Consider the following 17167-nt stretch of genomic DNA (forward strand, 5'->3'; position numbering starts at 1 on the left):
CATACAGCATCCATATCAAACTTGCGCGGGCCGCACTAACATTAAACTTTCATATCAAGGCGGGGGCCTCAAACTAGTGTCCTGCGGGCCACATGTGGCCCGCGGGCCGCGTGTTTGAGACCCCTGCTCTGAAGTATACCCAAGTTTCATTGTATTGTGGCCACTCCTTTTTAACCCCTTTGTTTGTATTCCACCCACCAGTCTCTTCAGGTTAATCTTCACATGGCAAGCCACTACACACACATAGTACACACACAGGTTCACGCAGGTCGATGACTTTAACAGTTTTGCTGTTTATGCATCAGTGCAACTTAAAAAAGTGAAAAGGTCAAGTTTCTAGGTCCTGAAACCTTGAAAGGCAGCTATAAACCGACGGGAATCAATACTAAAGCTGCAATGTTTTAATGCAAATGTCACATTTTTATACCTTCAGGCTTTAACCCAACTTCAGTAAACGCCACACCATATATGTCTTGTTTTCTTGTTCGCTCAATACAAAAATGGACAGAAATAAGCATTTTTTTTGTGGCATTGCATAACATAAAAACTCCAAAAGCACATTTGCACAACCGGCTTTTATTTGTGACACATACAACATATACCAACGCCAGAAGCATGTGGGCGTATAGACTGGCGCTCAGCACACAAAGACATCTCAAAGCATCAATATCACGTTTCCTGTGGTCTTTTATTTCCATGCAAAAGCGAAAGGCTTCTTCACTTTTTTGCAATCTCTATAATCTCTATAAATGTTTATTTAAAAAATGAAAAATAAAAAAATATAAAAAATAATAATTAATAAATAAATAAATAAATAAATAAATAAATAAATACATAAATAAATAAACTAACTTATGACAGTCTGAAATGTACATATCACATGTTCACAATTATTCATACTCGTCCTCAATACATACTGTATCTCCAATAACCCCAAATACTCTACTTCTTTACAAGTACGCTTATTCTTGTGGTTTGTGGTGTTAATATCGCAGGAACCACTTATATTTTAATTCAATTTTACCTAATTGTCAACGACTTTATAAGTATACGAATGGAAAAAAAAGGAAAAAATCAGTTTCTGCACATCACTACTGATGGACCACCAGTGGTACTCGCACCGCAGTTTGAGAAGAATTACTTAAGCGTGTCTGATATTACTTATCCTGTAGTAAAAACCAACAAACATTCAAAAAATACAGTCATATTTTGACACAGTCACCTGACAGCTGAACTTTCTCCTCTGCGTAAGCACCCAGGTCACATTTCTATTACCTGCATTATCTTCACCGATGACCTTAAAGGGTGAAGATAACAAAACTGAATTGTGTGGGCGGCTGTAGATATGGTTTGTGATATACTATGATCTTCTAGAGAGAGAAAAAAAAAAGAAATAAAAACAAACAAGCATCTCTCTCCTCGTCTCTCCCCTGCCATACTGGTTTTTTGAGGTGTTGCTCTTCTTTCAAGGATTTGCACACACTGCAGAAATGCTAACATCAGCGCCTACGCAACAGGTGCTAGCTAAATGTCAACAAATATCAAGTTACTGCACTACTATGGTTAGAATGTCTGCAGATAAGGACTCACTGAGGCAATAAAGCCGGACAGAATGATTTGTTACATACAAATTGCGATATTGAGAAATGTATATTGAAATATTTCAGAAAATGCAATGATTTATTATATTTTGGAAAGCTGCATGGTGTTGTAAAAATAATGATATTGTTATGCTACTATTTCAAATCTTATGTTAAAGCTATAAAAATACATTGGATTATCTATTGCTGCCCTCTAATGGCCATTTTTTAAATTGAGGTTTGACTAGCTAGACGACAAAAAAATAATTTCTTCATCATCAAAGTCAAATAAATTACTTCCTGGTTGGATTCCAGAGGTATCCAAACAACCACATCATTAATGAGATTATATTGTAAATCACTTACTAGGGATGCTTCATTTAGCACGTACTGTATGTGTTCATCACTAACAAATTCTGGAGCCAGCAGGAGAGAAAATACCGTACTGTATTGTGTGAAAAAAAAAAGTTAAAAGCCACCTCCTTTAGAGCCCTTTTCACTGGCCACAAAAAGGAGATTAGTCACACGTTATTATTTGAAATGCCTGGTGGCACACAGCATGTAGCAACACTGGATTATCCCCCTAGGAATCCCAGGACGGGCACCATAATAACTAGCCTTGAGCCTTTAATTAGTCTCATATATACGTCACATATAGCTGACATGATTAGAAAAAATGAATAAGCAAACCAAAAAGGTAGTTTTGTCCCAACATACACTGCAATAAAAATTATATTTAAAATGTGAGTGTTTAATTTGTTTACAACAAAACTATTAAAACAGACATAAATACATTGATTATAAAGAAAATAGAATTTATTTGTATACTGCATATAATTAGTGTTTAGTTTTAAGGGTTAATGTTGTACTTGTAGTGTAGTGTAGTGCTAGGTTGCTGGTACATAATTCGCCCCGGAACTATTGATATGGGGGTAGTAGTTGCCACCCGGATGGTGCACTGTTGTGGTGTTCAGTGTACTGTTGTGCTTCACTGAGATATTAGTTTGATTATTATATGCAAATCAGGCCAAAAACACTTATCTATCAGGATATTTATATATGAAATATATTTCACTGTGTCTTCTAAAAGAACATTTAATTGTTTTACAATAAGATCTATCGATTTTATCGTTCTTAACTTGTTATGCGATTTTAAAATAGTGTTTTCCGTAACAGCTATTGTAAATAATACATCATCAGTGTGCGCCACGACGTCATCAACACTCGCCAAGTTACGCATGGCGATCTTGATTGCGTTTCTCATGGCTTTCTGACAGTTCATTCACTTCACTTTGTGGGCAAACTGTTGGAGATTCGTAAATTGATTCATTTTGTCGTTTTTATTATGTAGTGTTACGTTTTTTCACTTTTTATCGCTAACTTTTATCCAACAGGAGGCTAGCGTTAGCATTACCAGAATGTGGTCTCTGAAGGTCGGCTGTTCGGCTTTGGTTTCGCATAAAGTTAGCAGAGCTGTAGCCGGTCATGTTTATTTTTCTGTCTACTCTGCTCGTCTTTGTCCAACATCAGCCTCCACAGAAGAGATCCCCATCATTCGTGTTCCTCGCTATGTGCAGAAACGCGTTGAGAACCCGAAGCAGACCCGAGGCAAGAACAACCTGAACACCGTCAAAGCCGGCAGACTCCTCGTCCAGAGCAGAAACGCTAGTTTGAATCAGTCTGTTGGATACACGTACGGAAAGTTTGAGGAACCTACTCTGTGCTCCAAAGGATGGAAGCACAACAAGTCTTACGGGGATTATTTCACCATTAACAACATCAAGTCTGTTGCACCCTTTGTTTCTGGAAGCCCAGAGGAGGATGCAGAGAAGCCTGCAAAGACGTTCCATAAACTGCACATCTCCAAGGAATTAGTGGAGACTTTGGAGCGCCTCAATATTACTCACCCCACCACTGTGCAGCTGCAGACCATCCCAAAGGTGATGAGAGGTCACAACATCCTGTGTGCGGCGGAGACAGGAAGTGGGAAAACACTGAGTTATCTGCTGCCGATTGTGCACAAATTGAAACTCACCGAGGGCGAGTTTGGAGCGGGTTCTGCAAAAATCCGCACCGTGATTCTGGTGCCCTCGAGGGAGCTGACTGACCAGGTTGCCGCCGTGTCCAGGAGCCTGTGTGCGCCTTTAGGCATGGTGACTAGGACTGTGGGTGGCGGGCGAGGAGTAGGGCACATTAAAAGTGTCTTCAAGCAAAGCGTTCCGGATATTTTAGTGGCGACACCAGGTGCTTTGGTCAAAGCCTTGAGGAGAAGCTGGTTGGATTTGAGTGAGCTGAACTTCTTGGTGGTGGATGAAGCAGACACCATGTTTGACCCAAGCTTTGCTGACATGCTGGAAGACATTTTGCACCACACCGAGATTGCAAGACATCCAAGGGACACTCAAGGCCCCGCGCACAAGGCACAGCTGCTAATTGTGGGCGCCACCTTCCCCGGCGGGGTCGGGGAAGTTCTCAGCAAGGTCACAGACCTCGGCAGTATGGTGGTCATCAAGAGTAAGATGCTTCACTTCCTGATGCCGCATGTGAAACAGACTTTTCTCAAGGTGAAAGGTGCTGATAAGATCCTGGAGCTCAACCATTACCTGAAACTCCTCCAGCAGGAACAAGGAGGAGGAGGTGTTGTGGTGTTTTGCAACAAGTCCTCCACTGTCAACTGGCTGGGGTACTCCTTGGAGGAGATGGGGGTGCATCACGCCCGCCTCCAAGGGGAGATGCCGGCCACCGTGCGCACAGGCGTCTTCCACAACTTCCAGAAGGGAACCGTGGACGTTCTACTGTGCACTGACATCGCCTCGCGAGGCCTGGACACATCTCGGGTGTGCTTGGTGATCAATTACGACTTCCCGGAATCACACACGGACTACATCCATAGGGCCGGGCGAGTAGGGAGGGCCGGGGGGGTTGAAGGTGGCAAGGTGCTCAGCTTTGTCACGCATCCCTGGGAAGTGGAGCTTGTGCAGAAGATAGAGAGGGCAGCACGTAGGAAGATGAGTTTGCCTGGTATGGAGTCTCAAATACGAGAGCCAAAGCCAGAGCTAGTTATGACGGAACAGTCAGAGGCAATATGAGCACGTTTTTGGAATGAACCATTAAAATTTTGGTGAGAATCTGGGTAAAAGTGTTTTTCTGCCTTTGAAGGCACTCCAATTTTGCATTGAGCAGATGTACCCGATTTTTTTGTCACCTATCATCCCATTTAAAGTGTTATTTTTTTAGTACAGCTTTAATCAGGCACAAGAAATCCCTACCTGTGGCCGTGACCTAAGCGCATGCACTGCATGGGTTTAACCACTAGATGGCGACATGTGTCTAAGCAACGTTAGAGCTATTGGTTGACAAAATATAAAACAAAAACAAACATGCACATATAGTTTTAAAATCAACACAATACAAAATCAGATGTTAATGTAATACAGTCATCCTGCTTCCATCCATGCATGAATGCTCTTCATAATCACTCTGCACAATACTAATTATACGCTGTACATCTCCAGTTGGGTTGAACACAGGTCCAAACCTGACACTTTGCCTGTTCATGTGGTGGGTCCGCAGCCCCCTCTTTTCCTTCCTCTGCCTGCGGTGCTTGTTGAAAGGAAAACATGCTAAAGTCAGTGTCATCATGGAAACTTTTCCCGTGTCCCTTATGTTGTATGAGGCTGTTGTCATGCAGATTATTTTTTTTAATTCAGGGATTATGGCTAAATCTTCATCTCTTCCCAGATACATCCTGCTCCCAGAGTGTGCACCTTTTGGGGAGAAAAATCAGTTTGGGGCAAGTGTGGAGATTATTGTAGCAGACAGATGTGTCAACATGGGGCTTCCATCAGAATGTTTGGAATTTTGCTGGGATTCTCAGGCTGGACTTGAGTCCTGTCCACTATTACAGTAAGAGCAGCAGGGTACCCTTGATTTCTATTAATACGTTATTCAGTAACTGACCCCAAATGGAATATAAGCAACTAAACATCCAGATGTAGCGCATGTCATGTGTCTTCATGTTTAAAGACGATCAGAGACAAACTGAAAGATTTATCCTAACCAGGATGCAGTCCATGTTGTGTATGGTTTTTTTTTTTATTTGATCTGCTTCCGAGATTAAAGTGGCTGAACCTCATTTATTTTGATATGATGAACTGAAAGTCAATTGATGACTATATGACTATTTTCTATAAGTCACATATATTTTGAATAGATTGCTGAAAAATGAACATTTAGTGCTATGATCAAAAAATATATTGTTTAATATATAATTTTTTAAAATGTACTTCCACCAGAAAAAAATCACAAAAATATATAAATTTTAAATAAATCGCAGAATTCAGAAAATAATTATTTAATTAGAAAAAACTAAATATAAAATATTTATAATTTATTATAAATATGAATTATTGATATAATCACATTGTAAAATCTTACCACAATAAACAAAACTTAGTTGTAGACGTTCAAATCACTGTGCATAAAATTTAACATAATTATTTCGATTTATTTGTCATTTATTTTCAATTATGTATTCATCTTTTGTTTCAGCACTTTTTTAAGTACTGTAGTTTAAAATACATGTAACTTAATGCATTTTATCGATATTGATATTTAGACAGTCAACGTTAATATATCATATTATTATATTATTATTTATATTATTATTTATATATCATATTATTATTATTATTTACTTCATTAGGCTTCCTTATTATCATGACTTATCAGTTATTTCTATAAGAATGACTTGATGCACTCTTCCTGCTAGTGTGTGAATGGACTACAAAGTAATGGCCATTTAAAGTGACGTATTTCCTTTTTGCCCCACTGGTGGATTACTGCCCCCTCCCCATTTACGCGCAGACACACATTTGCCGCTGTCTTCACACACACACGCACACACCGCGCACACACATGCAAGTAAGTCCGGTCACTTGGAAATTTCCCTGCCAGAAGACGGATGCTATTTGGCCGCTAAAGCAGCGGAAAGTGTCCGCCAACGTGCGTCCTGCGATGCGCCAGTGGAGCTCGTGAAGGTAGGCATGTTTGCAACAATCGGATTAGTGTGGCGCCCATCTCCCCCTGCGGCACACGCCGAAAGCCGCCTGACCTTCTCTATCTATCCGGCTTTTTTTTTTTTTTTTTTTTACACTGGAAACCCCGCATGCCTTGTGTGTGGATGCATGCATGCGTGGGTGCTTGTTGTGTGTCTGCTTAGCCGTTGAAGTTGGCTTGAGATGCTTCGTTGAATCGACGCGCAACTTGTGGAGCCTTCATATCAAACCGCCGGTGGATTCACCGACTCGTGTGGCTGCAGCACGCCGCCTGAGGAGGCGTCTCTGGCGGCCTCTGTTGCTGGGCTTACTCGCTATGTGGAGAGTTGCCGGAGGGGGCAAGTTGTAGAATACACCGGCTCCGCCATGTTAATATACCATGTCAATTGTTTGGAACTTTGTTTTATTACCCTTGTTAGGCATTCACCAGCCCCATGTATGTTGAATAGTGTCCATACTATTGCACGTTATAGAGGATGTGCATTAAAGTGACCCTTACACGTATTGAACGCTGTATGTGAGGGTTGCTGCATGTATCAGCTACACTGCCACACCCCTTCTCATATAATGGAACAGTCTGCAAGTAGTCTGCCTTGCTTAATGTAGTGTTGCGTGGACGGTTTAAGCAGGAAGATGCTCAATAATTTTATTTTATTTATGTACTGTACAGTCAAGTAAAATGAGAGATGTCCAAATCTCAGGTTGTTTTAAGGTGATAAATTGTGTGCAGAGAACAAGTAAAATAATCCTACTGGTTATACTGTATTTCCTCATAAAGTGGCTACTACACAGTGTTTATTTGGGGTAAGGTGCATATTAAGGTTGCAACTGGTTGTAGTATCTAACTTTCCTTCATTTATTTTCTACCGCTTATCCTCACGAGGGTCGCGGGGGGTGTTGGAGCCTATCCCAGCTGTCTTTGGGCGAGAGGCGGGGTAATCCCTGGACTGGTCGCCAGCCAATCACAGGGCACATATAGACAAACAACCATTCACACTCACATTCATACCTATGGACAATTTGGAGTCGCCAATTAACCTAGCATGTTTTTGGAATGTGGGGGGAAAACCCACGCATGCACGGGGAGAACATGCAAACTCCACACAGAGATTGCCGAGGGTGGGCTTGAACTCGTGTCTCCTAGCTGTGAGGTCTGCACACAAACCACTCGTACACTGTGCAGCCATTATCTAACTTGATAAGTGATATAATGTCCCTGCTTCACATTGTTGCTTTTCTTTTTTTAACCTTTAGCCCGAGACCTAAAATGAGCTCAACTTTCCTCAGTTTTTGTTATTATTGTGGATTACTTTGACGCTAAAAAAGAGGTGCGATCACACAAACCATCAAAACAAGCAAGGCGGTTCACAATAATAAAACCTTGACAGTTTTTATTCCCTGTAAAATTGCAGATATACAGCATGCTGACTGCATCACGGCACATTATCCGTCCCCAGGTAGCAATGCTATTGTGGCTGAATGGCATTCTAGACACACAAATGGTGGATGTAGCTATAGGCTCGAAGGTGTAATTCGACCTTGTGACCTATGTATCATGCACCGTACAAGAAGCTGAAAACATGGCAGCGTCAGCGTACAGCTCGGAATGACCGGTGTAAATGTACTGATCCTTCAAAATAATCAAATCTTTGGGTGCAATTTGGACATTCTCATGGGGAGTGTATCCATTTTTGTTGCCATTCATTCATTAATTTTCTACTGCTTTTCCTCACGAGGGTCGCGGGGGTGCTGGAGCCTATCCCAACTGTCTTCGGGCGAGAGGCGGGGTACACCCTGGACTGGTTGCCAGCCAATCACAGGGCACATATAGACAAACAACCATTCACACTCACATTCATACCTATGGACAATTTGGAGTCGCCAATTAACCTAGTATGTTTTTGGAATGTGGGAGGAAACCGGAGTACCCGGAGAAAACCCACGCATGCACGGGGAGAACATGCAAACTCCACACAGAGATGGCCAATTGTGGAATTGAACTCAGGGCTCTAATCATGTCAAAAAACGTATTTAGAAGGCAGTGAACAAGTATGATATGAAAATATTCTATGTATAAATAGGGAATGGGGAGAACATGCAAACTCCACACAGAGATGGCCGAGGGTGGAATTGAACCCTGGTCTCCTAGCTGTGAGGTCTGCACGCTAACCTCTCAACCACCGTGCCACCCGTTTTGGACATTAATAGTTGAGTAATGTTGTGGTGACGGTACATTGCCAGTTATCCGAGTTGCACACTCACAATTGTTTCCGTTTCCAAATGGCGTTCGTGATTTTAATGATCCAGACCCTTCAGCTTCCTGTGTGAAAATGTCATTTTTGCTCTCCTGTCTTGTTAAGTACCGCTGCATCTCTTGTCCGCATGCAGCACTGCATCATTTCCTTAAATGCAAAGGGCGAATGAAGAGCTTTGTCATCATCTTTGGTGACGGTGGTCGTGAATTGCAATGTTAATCACCCTTCCATGTGCAGCGTGCTCTCTTCACCGCGTTGCTGTTCAGGTGTTGTAGTGCTGAAACTGTTGGGTGACTAACCTCTTGTGTTTAGGGACGGAGCCTGTCCGACAAGGGAGACTCCTCATTAGCTGTGCATGGCTAATTTATTGATCGGTTCGCTTTTGTCCTGCGTGAAAACAAGCCACTGGGGGAACACAAAAGGAAGGAAATGAACGATACATAATGTGTGCCACATTCATACAGGAAGTGTCCTGATCACAGTCAATCATAACAGTCAGGTCCTGTCATAGTGTTTTTTTTTATATTAATGACATATTTCCTGCTTCCTCTTGAGGACACCATGCTGGATGATGGAGGCAGTGTTATGTCATTAAGAGCATATTTGGATATTAAATCATGGTGACACATGCAATTCGGTACTTTTACTGTTCTGTGGTTATTATCAAACACTTCCGCTTTGATTAATAACGCAAAACACCTTTAAATTGGTTGCTCAGTATACCATTTCAGATCAAAACTTGATAACATTTATTCAAGGTTGGGAAGGATCCCCAAATAGTACTTTTTCATTCATTCATTTATTTATTTTCTACCACTTATCCTCACGAGGGTACTCCCGTGCTGGAGCCTATCCCAGCTGTTTTCAGGCGAGAGGCGGAGTACACCCTGGACTGGTCGCCAGCCAATCACAGGGCACATATAGACAAACAACCATTCACACTCACATTCATACATATGGACAATTTTGAGCATGTTTTTGGAATGTAACATGCAAAACTCCACACAGCGAGGGTGGAATTGAACTCTGGTCTCCTAGCTGTGAGGCCTGTGCGCTAACCACCCGTCCGCCGTGCAGCTCTTTTCAATCATACTCGAGCAAAAGAGAATTCAAATACTGTACAATAAAACAAAAATAAAGTAAAATTTTAGCCTATTCCAGCTGTCTTCGGAGGAGTGGCGGGGTACACCCTGGACTGGTGGGCAGCCAATCACAGGGCACATATAGACAAACAACCATTCACACTCACATTCATACGTATAGACAATTTGGAGTCGCCAATTAACCTAGCATGTTTTGATGGATATTTTGGAATGTGGGAGTAAACCCACGCATGCACGGGAGAACATGCAAACTCCACACAGAGATGGCCTTAAGTGGAATCGAACTCGGGTTTCCTAGCTGTGTGGCCACCACGCTAACCACTTGTTTTCAATAGAATCATACAAATTTTTTAGTGTTTTTGCATTCTGTAGGTCCTTAAAATGTTTTGCAGTAGGGCCTTAAAAACAGAGTTCATGTCATATCTGAGTCAAGAACAGTAAAAATGTGTGTACCAAACAAAAATGAGTGTTTACCATATATATATATATATATATATACACAGCTAGGAAACCCGAGTTCGATTATATATATATATATATATATATATATATATATATATATATAAAGCCAGACAGCTGTAACAGGTCATATGACAAACGGTCCTGGAACACTCGTAAAGAAGACACTTAAATAGCATGATATAGCTGTCCATCATGTCACCATCATGCCAGGGTCTTCACTTTAGTGCTTCTCATCCGAATGTAAACAAGGGATCAAATACTTTGGTTCTCCTAAGGAGGAATAAGGCTGCAGTTAAAATGATCCAATTTTAAATCACCGAATTAACTTTTATCCAATATCAGTTTAAAATTAATTTTATGTTTTTACATCAGAGCTGACTAAAAATGTCAAACAACCAATTATCATCATTTTTGCACAATCAGTTTTATTTAATTTTAAGTGTTTTGGTTGCTTGTACACTAATAGCTTTGTATTGACTCTTTGAGTTACCAGGCAGCTTGAGTTTTCCTATCACCATGGGAACCACTACTGCTTTTCGCAGCTCCACAGCATGCAGGATGAAAAAACAAAACAAGACAAAACACATCACTCCTCCTAAAGTTGAATATCTAATTGAGTTGTTTTTATTTTCAATTCCTTTCTGCACCAGCCTTTTTTTTTCATTTCAGAAGTAGGAGGCCCTGATTGGAATGTTGTGATTTGGCTCTTTTGTTTAAGGTTACACATGCCTTGGCTTGATCACAACAAAGTGTGAAATTCTGGGATATCAACTTGACCTAAGCCAGACATTTTATAGTGTGTACCAAGAGAACGCTGTAGAATGTCTGTAGTAAGTATTCGCCATGAAGTGGTTAGCGCGCAGGCTCTACAGCTAGGAGACCCGAGTTCGATTCTACCCTCGGCCATCTCTGTGTGGAGTTTGCATGTTCTCCCCGTGCATGCGTGGGTTTTCTCCGGGTACTCCGGTTTCCTCCCACATTCCAAAAACATGCTAGGTTAATTGGCAACTCCAAATTGTCCATAGGTATGAATGTGAGTGTGAATGGTTGTTTGTTTATATGTGCCCTGTGATTGGCTGGCGACCAGTCCAGGGTGTACCCCGCTTCTCCCCCGAAGACAGCTGAGATAGGCTAAAATTTTAGTTTTATTGTACAGTGGTTGAATTCTCTTTTGCTTGTGTATGATTGAAAAGGGCTGCACGGCGGACGGGTGGTTAGGACACAGGCCTCACAGCTAGGAGATTTGATGTCACTTCCTGTCCACCTGCCTCAGCTCCCCAGAGGGAACCCATTTCTAGCAAAACGCACGCGTCCTATTTACGACTTAAATGGGATTGTTCCTTCAATGGGCGGCACGGCGGTCGAGAGACCAGGGTTCGATTCCACCCTCGGCCATCTCTTTATGGAGTTTGCATGTTCTCCCCGTGCATGCGTGGGTTTTCTCCGGGTACTCCGGTTTCTTCCCACATTCCGAAAACATGCTAGGTTAATTAGCGACTCCAAATTGTCCATAGGTATGAATGTGAGTGTGAATGGTTGTTTGTCTATATGTGCCCTGTGATTGGCTGGCGACCAGTCCCAGGGTGTACCCCGCCTCTCACCCAAAGACAGCTGGGATAGGCTCCAGCACCCCCGCGACAAATGAATGAATGTCTGCCAAAATGAATTCTGATCCATTAAATGCACCACATGCTACCGGTTTTATATGCAATATATTTTCCATAGAAACCTTCCCAATCTCTGTAGACAGGCTGTAGCAGAAATAGCCCTTTAAGTGGCCTATCAATGTGCGACTGCTACACAATCATTCTGTCAGGTCCTTCCTGCTGTTTGGTCAGAACCTCCTTTCTATCTCAAATGGGTTCCCATCAGCCGCAATGACTTGTCACTTGAACCGATGCATGTCTAAATCTTAAACCACGTATTATTTGTGCATACTAGACCACACATGAAGTCCTCCATCACCGTAAGTCCCTATTTTTATTTCCGTCCGGGCACCTCTGTCATTCTTGCCACATTGACAGCAGTTGCCTTGTAACTGCAAGTCCCCAACGTTGTGAACAAATGGCAGTTCTTATTATTCAACACGTTTGTTGACAAATTTCCACATTTCTATCAGTCGTCAGATTATTTTAGTCTCTGTGACGCTGTGGTTTGTGAAACTAATCCTCTGTTGGAATTCCCCCCGCGGAGTCACTCACAGCTTTCTTAGGGAACATTTTGGGCTGTGCTGGAAATGCATCGCCACCCAGCCTCCTCGACCATCAATTCCCCCCACCCCCACCACCCTGCAGCCTAGGGCATCTATTCTTGGTTTTCCCATCAGGATAAATTCTTGTTGCGAATGTTTGGCGGTAAACTGTGACTAAGGAAGGGACTGCTCTGGAGGAATGGAGGATGTGCTGAAATGCTAACGAATAAATTGGATCAACCACTGGGAGGTTATGTTGTGGTGCTATTGGTGGGTTCTGGATTACTAGGTTTTATTTCTTTTTTCCTGAGCTGAAATGACCTCAAAACCTCAAATCTTCTTAACATACTTGCAACATGTAATGGTTGTATCGTTTCTTCTTCTTTTTTTGGAGTGAACCAAGACATTTCCACAAAACCAGCTGTTTATTTATTCATTCATTCATTTTCTACCACTTTTTCCTCACGAGAGTCGCGGGGGTGCTGGAGCCTATCCCAGCTGTCTTTGGGCGAGAGGCGGGGTACACCCTGGACTGGTCGCCAGCCAATCACAGGGCACATATAGACAAACAACCATTCACACTCACATTCATACCTATGGTCAATTTGGAGTTGCCAATTAACCTAGCATGTTTTTGGAATGTGGGAGGAAACCGGAGTACCCGGAGAAAACCCACGCATGCACGGGAAGAACATGCAAACTCCACACAGAGATGGCCGAGGGTGGAATTGAACCCTGGTCTCCTAGCTGTGAGGTCTGCGCGCTAACCACTAGACCGCCGTGCAGCCCCCTGTTTATTTATTATTATTATTATTATCCCCTTATTGACAACTAATTTGATATATTTCCCTTTCCATCCTCTGCAGACATGCTGTAGCAGAAATAGCACGCTAAGTGGCCTGTTAATGTGCGACCGCTGCACAATCATTCTGTCAGTTCCTCCTTGCTGCTTGGCCAGAACCTTCTTACTGTCTCAAATGGGCTCCTAACAGCCTCACAGACCTGTCACTTGAAACGAGCTATATAAGGGAAACAATCCCAGTGTTTAATAGTTTAGGGCAAGTTCATGGGACTGCTGCCAGGCCTTGGATTAGAAAGTGAGGTCATAGAGAAGAGGATACAACATTCGGAGTGTAGCGCTGTAAACCTTTATTGTGGTCCTTTATTTTGGAGATTGGGATAATCAGGTGGCTGGAGATGTTGTCTCATTAATGGGGTACACTAGAAGGATGTTTTTTGTTAATGCATGTTGCATCAGGGGCTGCATGGTGGATAGGGGTTAGCGTGCAGGCCTCACAACTAGGAGACCCGAGTTCAATTCCACTCTCGGTCATCTCTGTGTGGAGTTTGCATGTTCTTCTCGTGCATGCGGGGGTTTTCTCCGGGTACTCCGGTTTCCTCCCACATTCCAAAAACATGCTAGGTTTATTGTCGACTCCAAATTGTCCATAGGTATGAATGTGAGTGTGAATGGTTGTTTGTCTATATGTGCCCTGTGATTGGCTGGCCACCAGTCCAGGGTGTACCCCGCCTCTCCCCCAAAGACAGCTGGGATAGGCAATAATTTTACTTTATTTTAGTTTTATTGTACAGCGGTTGAATTCCTTTTTCTTGTGTATGATTGAAAAGGGCTGCACGGTGGTCAGGTGGTTAGCATGCAGGCCTCACAGCTAGGAGACCAGAGTTCAATTCCCCCCTCTCTGGGTGGAGTTTGCATGTTCTCCCCGTGCATGCGTGGGTTTTCTCCGGGTACTCCGGTTTCCTCCCACATTCCAAAAACATGCTAGGTTAATTGGTGACTCCAAATTGTCCATAGGTATGAATGTGAGTGTGAATGGTTGTTTGTCTATATGTGCCCTGTGATTGGCTGGCGACCAGTCCAGGGTGTACCCCGCCTCTCGCCTGAAGACAGCTGGGATAGACTCCAGCACCCCCACGGCCCTCGTGAGGATAAGTGGTAGAAAATGAATGAATGAATGAATGAATGTTGCATCAAGGATGCTGGGGTCACATTGGTCTAATGGCGACCATTCAGGTGGTCCCTGTCTCCAGTTGGAAGGAGTCCATCCACCTGTTGAGAGGGCGATAGGGCCTAAAAATCCTATTGCGATATACATCTTGCAATCTTGCAATAATGGTCATGTAAAGTTATGATAATGTTTGGCATATAAATGATAATAGAGATATGAACCGGTGGGTTTTTGGGAAGGACCTGATGTCAAAATAAGTGACATCAAGTGTGATTGATTCGATTTCCCCATGCGGACATTAGCTTTATATTTTTGCTTGCTTATATTAAGGTTATTCCAGAGGCCTATTTAACGTCCTTGTATGCAGTGTCAAAATAAAAAGTAGTCTCCTACTGAACTCATGCGTATCAGCATGCCTGTGTGCAGCTCCTTCTCCAGCTGGCAAAGAGACAAATGCTGCATTGTGGAATTCCTCTTCAGATGGACTCGAGGGGGGGTTAGAATGCCAGGCTTGTCCTCAGTTGGGTTACTTATCTCCCCAGTGCAGTGCAAACCCTCAGGGAAATTACTTGGAAAGGATGCAGCAGAGTGGGAGGGGGGGGAATCAAACTCATCCACCCACCCTCCCATGGACAACGCATGTTGCTTTTTTTGAGGATGGAACTCATCGTTAGAGCAGTGAAGTCAGGTCTATTAGCTGCATGATTATTTATGCCAATGGAAGGTGGGACGTTTATTTTTCTGGGTGCTGTTTCAGTCTCCAGCGACAAGCGGTGATGGATTGAAATGGCACTTACAAGAGGCAAATGGGGTTTGTGACCGTATGTCCTTCATGACAAGACTAAGTTGTTCCCTTTTGTTCAAGCCGCCCCGCTTTAGCTCGTCTCTGGTGGAGGCAGCTTGACTGACAGTCCTGACCTTAAGAATTAAAGCTGGCTGGACCTGAATGACGAACTCAATTTTTTTTTAAGGTGAGGAATGGATGAAGAAGTGGTTCTCGTGAACAAGTGGACAGCAGGAAAATAAAGTCAAAGATAAAATGCTGTCTTATGCCAACAGTGAGATGAGAAAGATTGGTACACTTGCATAGCAACAAACCCACACGTGTAGGCTCATGCTTTATTATCGTTCTGTTTCTCTTAGGAGATTTTTTTTTTACCTTTCTTTTGGACTAAGGTCCATTTGGTTAGAGACATCAACCTTTACATCAACCAATGACTTTGGCCACTTCTTAGGTGTGTTTGGGCTTGTTATTGCGTTGGAAAACTGCCATGCCTTTGTGTTTCATCTCTGATTCACCCTGGACGTACTGGAGTTCATTTCCCCTCAATGAATCATTGCTTAAACAATTTGGCTAAATATATATATAGCTGGCGGCACGGTGGTCTAGGGGTTAGCGCACAGACCTCACAGCTAGGAGACCAGGGTTCAATCCCATCTCTGTGTGGAGTTTGCATGTTCTTCCCGTGCATGCGTGGGTTTTCTCCGGGTACTCCGGTTTCCTCCCACATTCCAAAAACATGCTAGGTTAATTGGCGACTCCAAATTGTCCATAGGTATGAATGTGAGTGTGAATGGTTGTTTTTCTATATGTGCCCTGTGATTGGCTGGCCACCAGTCCAGGGTGTAGACAGCTGGGATAGGCTCCAGCACCCCTGCGACCCTTGTGAGGAAAAGCGGTAGGAAATGAATGAATGAATGTTCCTTCAATATACTATATATAAGTTTGTGAGATAATATATAAACAACCCACGGTATTGATGCCACTATTCTTCAGCATTTACTGTATGGACTGGTGCACTCCTTCCGTCCCCTCGAGTGCTGCTGTCCAATTTGCTGACCAAGCAAGAAACAGAAACTCTCACTCTCGCTCTCTCTCTTCCTCTTTATCTCAGCCACTTTTTTATTTTTCTGCCACTCCAGTCTGCTTAGACCTATCTCCATTCCACCCCCCCTACCCGCCCCGTGTGGCTATAGCAAACGTGTCGACAGTCAGCAGGATGAAAAGACACGAGGTGTTTTGCAAGGCTGCGTATTTGCACTTGCACATTGATGGACAGAGTGTTCGCTCGTTGTGGCATTCTGAGTAATATTCACTGCATCTCAAATGAAAAAGAAGCAGGCTAATTCACATGATGCTATCCCTCGTAGTAAAGGTTATCTTTTTGGTATTTGGTATCGCATGTTTGTTTTTTCTAAGGGGGAAAAAAATCAAGGTAATGTGCTGAGCATGCTGTCTGTTGGAGCGAAGGCCAGTTTTGAGAAAATATAGAAAATACGTTCAAAAATACATTATCCACTTATTTATTTTTGTCATTGCACATGAAAATGATTTTTTTTTAATGTTTCATGCACACCTTGCAATGCAACCTACCTCGGTGTTCACAGCGTCGGAGTCAGCAAGTGACATGTGGCTGTTTTTACCAGCTGCTTGCTACTTGTTGACGTCCGAGCAGAAGCTGTAGTAATTCTACTTTTTGATCAATTTTACTTTTGATTTGTCAGATCAACCCAATCCAACCCAGCCGTTTGCACGCTTAATCACCGAG

The 17167-nt window shown here is 42.8% G+C and overlaps 2 protein-coding genes across 3 annotated transcripts in view; both read left to right on the forward strand.

Moving 5' to 3' along the window:
• The first annotated feature begins 2803 nt into the window (after positions 1-2803).
• Positions 2804-5715, forward strand: ddx28 (DEAD (Asp-Glu-Ala-Asp) box polypeptide 28). The gene has a single exon (XM_058089098.1). The coding sequence runs from the start codon at positions 2999-3001 to the stop codon at positions 4667-4669; it is 1671 nt and encodes a 556-aa protein (XP_057945081.1). The 5' UTR covers positions 2804-2998; the 3' UTR covers positions 4670-5715.
• A 708-nt stretch (positions 5716-6423) lies between these two features.
• Positions 6424-17167, forward strand: part of tln2a (talin 2a) — an 81931-nt gene continuing 71187 nt past the window's right edge. For both annotated transcript variants that reach the window (XM_058088979.1, XM_058088980.1), the window contains exon 1: positions 6424-6619. The gene's annotated coding sequence lies outside the window, so the exon portion shown is untranslated. The remainder of the gene's footprint in view (positions 6620-17167) is intronic.

The sequence above is a fragment of the Doryrhamphus excisus genome, chromosome 12 (assembly GCF_030265055.1).
Source record: "Doryrhamphus excisus isolate RoL2022-K1 chromosome 12, RoL_Dexc_1.0, whole genome shotgun sequence".
NCBI classification, from domain to species: Eukaryota; Metazoa; Chordata; class Actinopteri; order Syngnathiformes; family Syngnathidae; genus Doryrhamphus; species Doryrhamphus excisus.

What these genes read in the sequence shown, in the direction of transcription:
- ddx28 (XM_058089098.1), top strand. Translation starts at nt 2,999, where the DNA reads ATGTGGTCTCTGAAGGTCGGCTGTTCGGCTTTGGTTTCGCATAAAGTT.